The sequence below is a fragment of the Antechinus flavipes genome, chromosome 3, assembly GCF_016432865.1.
Source record: "Antechinus flavipes isolate AdamAnt ecotype Samford, QLD, Australia chromosome 3, AdamAnt_v2, whole genome shotgun sequence".
NCBI lineage: Eukaryota > Metazoa > Chordata > Mammalia > Dasyuromorphia > Dasyuridae > Antechinus > Antechinus flavipes.
Window position 1 is genome coordinate 523,051,062 of NC_067400.1, and position 7,484 is coordinate 523,058,545.

The window sequence follows — 7,484 nt, forward strand, 5'->3', positions numbered from 1 at the left end:
GGAATATTATTGTTCTGTAAGAAACGACCAGCAAGGTGATTTCAGAAAGTCTTGGAGAGACTGACATGATGCTGAATGAAGTGAGTAGAACACCAAGAAAACATTGTATATAGCAAGAAGAAGATTATATGATGGTCAATTCTGAAGGATGTGGCTCTTTTCAACAGTGAGAAAATTTAGGCCAATTCTAATGGATTTGTGATGGAAAAAGCCATCTGCATCCAGAGAGAGAACTGTGGGGACTAATGTGGACCATAACATAGTATTCTCACCTTTTTGTTGTTGTTTGCTTGTTTTTTATTTTCTTTCTCATTTTTTCTTTTTGATCTGATTTTTATTGCGCATCATGATAAATGTGGAAATATGTATAGAAGAATTGCATATTTTAAAAAATATTTTCTGAAAGGGTTATGGTAAACAAGGCATTGTGTTTGGGGTCAGGGCCTGATTCAAATACTGATTCTGCCTCAGTTTCCTCATCTGTCAAATGAGAAAGTTGGATCAGATGACATCAGAGGTCCTTCTCAGCCCTAAATTCACAGATCCTTTGATAGGACCCTCTGAATCTCAAGCTCCATCTCTTGCCAGAATACCTTCTTGCCCAGCCTAACCCACAGAGAGCTCTCAAAGAATCCTGCACCAAGCATTCCAGCCCGACTCTCATCAGCTTCCTGGGCATCTGGCTCTTTTTCCTAAGGTCCATCCAGGCCTTTGTTTTCATGGTTTTGTCCTAACAATAACTTTATTTTTTTATAATAGCTTTTTATTTTCAAAATATATGCAAAAATAGTTTTCATCATTCACCCTTGCAAAATCTTGTGTTTCAAATTTCTCTCCCTCCCTTCTCCCCCTAGACAACAAGTTATCCAATATATGTTAAACATGTACAGTTCTTTTATACATATTTCTACATTTATCATGCTGCATAAGAAAAATCAGATCACAAAGGGAAAAAATGAGAAAGAAAATAGAAAGCAAGCAAACAACAAAAAGAGTGAAAATTCTATGTTGTGATCCACATTCAATCCAGATAGACCACTCTCCAGATGAAGATGGCTCTCTCCATCACAAATCTATTGGAACTGACCTGAATCACCCCATTCCTAATAATAATTTTTAAATTTCACACAACCCTTTGGATATTACTGACCTCTGACCTTGCCCAACTCCCTGCACTCAGAGATCCAACATCCCTCACCTTGAGAACCTTCTTATTTTTGCCACTGCCACATGCCCTTGAAAGTTCATGTTCCGCTCCTTCCTTGCCCTTTCCCTCTTATTTACAGGGGGGTGTAGAACTAGCCACTTGGAATCTGGAAACCTAAGACTGCATCCTATTGCAGAGATTGACAAGTCATTTAACTTATTGCCTCATCTCTAAATCGAGGAGGGGAGAGCTTGTTTCACTGGGCTCACAGGATAGTTATGACATAGGAGAACACATGGGAAATCCAGTATCATTTATTTGCAAGAGACTGGACTTGCAACTGTGATTTTATTGGACCAGGGAAGGCCTGGGAGATGAAACTCCTTCTACCCAAATAGGTCCCCACCTTCTGAACAATGTAGAGTCTCATAGAGTTGCCCTGAGCACCAAGAGGTTAAGAAACTCCTTCCACCCTCTATTTTTGTCCACCTGCATTTTTGATTTCCTTCACAGGCTAATTGTGCACTATTTCAAAGTCCAACTCTTTTGTACAGCAAAATAACTGTATGGACATGTATACATAAATTGTATTTAACTTATACTTTAACATACTTAACATATATTGATCAACCTGCCTTCTGGGGGAGGGGTGAGGGGAAGGAGGGGAAAAGTTGGAATAAAAGGTTTTGCAATTGTCAATGCTGAAAAATTACCCACACATATAACTTGTAAATAAAAAGCTATAATAATAAAATTAAAAAAAAAAGAAATTCCTTCCACCTATGTAGGTCCCCACCTTCTGAATAATATAGAATCTCATAGCGTGGCCCTGAGCACGGAGGGTTAAGTGATTTGCCCAGCATCAGTCACACAGCCATTTGTCAGAGATGGGACATGAACCCAGCTCTTCTTAGCTCTTAGTTTCTCTTTCCCCCATAAACAGGCTACTTATTCACATGGGAGCTGTGTGCTAATAATGCTGCCGGTAGTACATGGGATCTCCAAGCTGCAGGGCCCCTTGGAGGCCACCTCCATCAGGTGTAGTGGAACAGGGAATCTCTAATGTAGCCACGTGGTCATCCAGCCTCTGCACAAAGTCCTACAGCGATGGGGAGCCCACTGCCTCCTCGGGGGCCCTTCCATCTAGGGGCAGTGCTAGTGGTTAGGAAATTGTTAGGATTCAGAAATAATTCATGAGGGGAAGGTCATTACAAGAAATTTGTCATGAGATAGAATAGATTTGAAATGAAATATCAGACTGACTCAGGATTTAGCCATTACTCTCTTTTGTTCATCCTATAGTACCCAGAAGGGGACCTGGACACACTATCTTTGAACACTATAAACTCCCTGAGGGCAAATACTGTCTTTGAAGACTGTAAGCTCCTTGAGGGCAGGGCAGGGGTCTCCACCCCCCTCCCTTTCAGGATCTGGCATTTAGCAGGTGGCAGGAAATGTTAGTTGAATTAGATGAACAATTAATTGAAAGAACAGTTTTTAATTGAATCCAGAAGCTAGTTCAGCTTCAGGATTCCTGTGTGACCTTCAGAAAATGGTTATCTCTTTCTGTGTCCTACTTTCTTCTGATGTAGCCCAGGAAGTACGCTCTCAACATACATTTTTGTGGCTCCAAAATGGAGGTTTGAAGATCTCAGAGTGACTCTGGGCTGGTAAATTCTGACACAAGCTTTGACATCTTGAACAAGTCTTTTCTGTTGCATCAGCTGTAGAAATGGAGATTAAAATATGCTATTTCCTTCATTTGCAAAATAGGAGGTAATACTATACCACCTATGTCACAGGAGTGTTCCAACTTAAGTAACTAACTTTATCAAGCACCTACTATGTGCAAATATTAATCTCATTTGATCCACACAACAATCCTGGAGTTATTATTGTATTTATTATTGTATTTGTTATTATTGTAATTATTCTACAGCTACTCTCACAAATGGACTCTCTTCTGCCCATTTGTGGATTATCCATGTTTTCCACTTTTTTCTTTTACTTTCTGGGTTTTTTCTCCTTTTCCCTGATCACAGACGGATCAGGAAGAGAAGAGAAAAGTCTAATGCACTGTGAAAGGGGTGGGTCTAAAGAAATGTTGAGTATTTGGAAGGAGAACATGGATTATCCATTTCACTGGCCCATTCAGAGCAGATGCACTGAGGCAACTAGATAACACTGTGGAGGGAGTTCACTGTGGTAAACGTGGAATTAGGAAGATTTGAGTTCCACTCCTGCCGTAATCACTTAATAGATGTATTACAGTGGCAGGACATTTCATTTTTCTTTGCCTCAGTTTCCTCATCTGTAAAAGAGAAGTAATAACAGCACCTACCATTACAGGTATGTTGAGGAAGATTGAGATAACATGAAAAAAATTTTAGTTCCTCAAGTGGTACAATAGGTAGAAAGAAGCTAAATTTTTAGTCAGAAATTCTGAGTTCAATTCCTGCCTCAAATACTTAATAGCTGTGTGATCCTAGGTAAGGTGCTTAACTTTTCTCTGCCTCAGTTTCTTTATCTGTAAAATAAAGGTAATTATTTATCTATCTCCCAGGGTTTTGGTGAGGAAACAGATGGGATAACATATGTAAAGTACTTTGCTTTATATACACAAATATACCTTAACATTTATAACATATGCTTCCCCAACTCTAAATTTGTGCTATATAAATGCTAGCTATTATTAAAGGCAATTGGGGAGCAGGGTCCCTGGCTAACTGTGTGCCTGTAGGCTAGAGTTCAGCTGATGGGGTCTTATTTTTATCTCAGAGATGCTGTCCAGGCCTGGGAGCGGCAGAGCTGCGGTGGGCTGGGCCCCTCAGATTTGCCAGAGAAAGTACTGACAGGGCTGACTGCCCCACTGGCTGCTGACAGACAAGGTAATACCCAGACCCAACGTGGGCTGGCAGGGGCTGCAGGGGAGCTTGCCTCTGTCTCTTGCTGTCCTGGTACCTGTCTCCTTGTCTGAATTCCTCCCTGACCTTGTCCATGTCTGCCTCTCATCCTCTTGCTGTCTGTCTACTCCTCTCTCTCTCTCTCTCTCTCTGTGTGTCTCTGTCTCTGTCTCTCTGTCTGTTTCTCTATCTTTCTGTCTCTCTGTGTCTCTGTGTCTTTCTCTTTCTCTCTCTCTCTGTCTCTTTTTGTTTCCCTCTGTCTCTTTCTGTCTGTCTGTCTGTCTCTGTCTCTCTGTTTCCCTCTGTCTCTCTCTGTCTCTGTCTCTCTCTGTCTCTCTCTCTCTCTGTCTCTCTCTCTCTCTGTGTGTGTGTGTGTCTGTCTCTGTCTCTGTCTTCCTCTCTCTGTCTCCCTCTCTTTCTATCTCTCTTCTCTTTGTGTGTGTCTCTCTGTGTTTCTGTCTCTGTCTCTGTCTCTCTATCCCTTTCCTTCCCTTCCTCTCTGTGTTTCCCTTCCTCTCTCTCTCTTCTTCTCCTTCCCTCCTCTCTCTGTTTCTGTCTGTCTCTCTCCTCCCTCTCTTTGTCTCTCTCATCTGTCTGTCTCTTCTCTCAATTGTCCATTTTTTCTCCCTTTATTTTTGAATTTCTTTCTTCTGAATGTCTTGGAAAAGTAAGTCAGAAGTCTGGCTTCTTGCTTTTTATCTATGTTTGCTTGGGATGGATCATTTCCTTGATTGGGGCCTCAGTTTTGTCATCTGCAAAATGGAGATACTCATAATTGCATTGGTCCCTTCCCAGGGCCCTTGTGAGGGTCGCACTTTAAAATCCTGAAGCAATACAGGAACAGATGCCGTGTTTTTTTTCCCTTGGTACCACGGCTCTGTCTCCCTCCTTTGGTCCCCAGGGATGCTTGGTCTGTGTTTGTGTTTCTCCTGTGTATGATTCCTGGTGTCTCTGACTATCTCTTTCTGTGTTTATCGCACCCTTTTCCTTGTGTTTATCTAGTATCTGCTTGTTCTGATTCTTCTTTTAGTGATTTCCTTCTCACTATCCTCTCTCTGCCCTTACCTTCCCAGTGCTGATAGTTCCATTGGTGGACAAGGAAGCCGGAGGCGTTGTGGCCACCATCCTGGTAAGAACTGGGCCCTGAGGGCTGGTGGAAGGGGACCATGATTACTCTTTAATTTTATAGTGGGGCCAGTGTAGACTCCTTGAGTCCATTTCTTCTCTCGGTCTCACATCATCTCTTGGGTTGGGGAGTTGGAGGGGAGTGTCTCTAGGTGAGGTTATAGAGTTCTCCAATCCTGGATCGGAGTCTTGCCTCTAAATTATCTCAGCCATCATTCCCTATGCTTCCTCTTTCCCCTCATCTTCTTCCCCCACTATGAGGTCATACCAGCTGCCCTCGCCTTTAGCATTGCTCCTGCCCTCATTCAATTCAATTGAACAAAGATTTATTAATTGCCTTTTGTGCACAAGTCATTGGGCTGGTCAGTGAGGGTCCAAAGACAAAAGAGAATCAGCAACTGTCCCAAAAGACTCTAGGTTCTGTACAATCTATTCAGATAAAGCATGTTGTTTGATTATTTTGGGGGGGAGAAAGCACAAGCATTTGAGGCATCATGGAGGCTTCGAGAGAGAAGTAACTTCTGATCTTGGTCTTGAAAGAAGATAAGATTGAGATTCAAGGTGAGGAGGAGGAGTGCTCCAAGCACAGGCAGTGCGGTGGGAGGAGATGGAATACGAGTGATACGATTTGAGTCTCTAGCAAAGAAGTCCAGTTTGGTTGGGAAGTAGAGACTGTGAAGGGAAGTGATATGAAAGAAAGCTGGAAAGATAGGCTAGAAACATTATGGGAGCATTGAAAGTTAAGGAGCTGAGTAACAGGGAGCCACTGAAGGCTTCTGAGCAGGAGATTGGTAGAGCTAGAGCTGTTTCTTGGGAGGAATATTTTGGTAATTGTACAGAGGATGAATTGGAGAAGAGAGATACTGAAAGCAGAGGCTATTATAATAGTCCAAACAATGATTTTTCAGGGTGGCTATGTGTGTATAGAAAAGGAGAAAAGAGAAAATGTGTTCAAGAGATTTTATTGTGGAAGAATAGACAGGATCTTTCAGTTCATGGATGGAGGAAGGTTAGGAAGAGGGAGAACGAAGAGATAGTTCTGAGGTTATGAACCTGGATGACTGAAAATATAGAAGTCCCTTCAATAGAAATAGGAACATTTGGAGGAGGGATACATGTACAAAGTGGCAGTGATGAATCCAGTTTGAGACATGTTGATCTTGAGACAAACACTAGTGCTTCAATGGCTTTATGAGGATGCTGCTGCTAGTTCTGCCTGCCAGTCCTATGTGACTCTTATCCATGTTCAAGTTTGAGATAGAGATGGGAAATCCTTGTGGAGCTGCCAGCAGTCAGTGAGTGATGCTGGACTTGTGCTGAGGAGGAGAGACAAAGGGCACACAGAGAGTGAGAGAAAGAGAGAGAGAGAGAGAGAGAGAGAGAGAGAGAGAGAGAGAGAGAGAGAGAGAGTAAGAGAAACAGAGACAGAGACAGAGAGACAGAGCGACAAAGAGAGAGAGAAAGAGAGGCAGAAACAGAGAGAGAGATTCAGAGAGACAAAGAGAGAGAGAAAGACAGAGACAGAGAAAGAGGAGAGAGACAGAGAGAGACAGAGAGACAGATACAGAGAGAGAGACAGAGACAGAGAGAGAGACAGAGACAGAGGAGAGAGAGAGAGAGAGAGAGAGAGAGACAGTAAGAGAGACAGAGACAGAGACAGAGAGACAGAGCGACAAAGAGAGAGAGAGGCAGAAACAGAGAGAGAGATTCAGAGAGACAAAGAGAGAGAGAAAGACAGAGACAGAGAAAGAGGAGAGAGACAGAGAGAGACAGAGAGACAGAGACAGAGAGAGAGACAGAGACAGAGGAGAGAGAGAGAGACAGAGAGAGAGAGACAGAGACAGTAAGAGAAACAGAGACAGAGACAGAGAGACAGAGCGACAAAGAGAGAGAGAAAGAGAGGCAGAAACAGAGAGAGAGATTCAGAGAGACAAAGAGAGAGAGAAAGACAGAGACAGAGAAAGAGGAGAGAGACAGAGAGAGACAGAGAGACAGAGACAGAGAGAGAGACAGAGACAGAGAGAGAGACAGAGACAGAGGAGAGAGAGAGAGACAGAGAGAGAGACAGAGACAGTAAGAGAAACAGAGACAGAGACAGAGAGACAGAGCGACAAGAGAGAGAGAGAGAGGCAGAAACAGAGAGAGAGATTCAGAGAGACAAAGAGAGAGAGAAAGACAGAGACAGAGAAAGAGGAGAGAGACAGAGACAGAGGAGAGAGAGAGACAGAGACAGAGAGACAGAGACAAACAGAGACAGAGAAAGAGAAAGAGACAGAGAGAGAGAGACAGAGAGAGAGAGAGAAGGTTGG

General features: G+C 42.9%; 1 protein-coding gene across 1 annotated transcript in view; it reads left to right on the forward strand.

Annotated features, from left to right (window-relative positions):
- PDE2A (phosphodiesterase 2A) overlaps nt 1-7,484 on the forward strand; it is a 179,123-nt gene that overhangs the window by 124,464 nt on the left and 47,175 nt on the right. The window contains exons 5-6 of the mRNA XM_051987182.1: nt 3,926-4,035; nt 5,124-5,179. Of these exons, the coding sequence (XP_051843142.1) occupies nt 3,926-4,035; nt 5,124-5,179 (166 nt within the window). The remainder of the gene's footprint in view (nt 1-3,925; nt 4,036-5,123; nt 5,180-7,484) is intronic.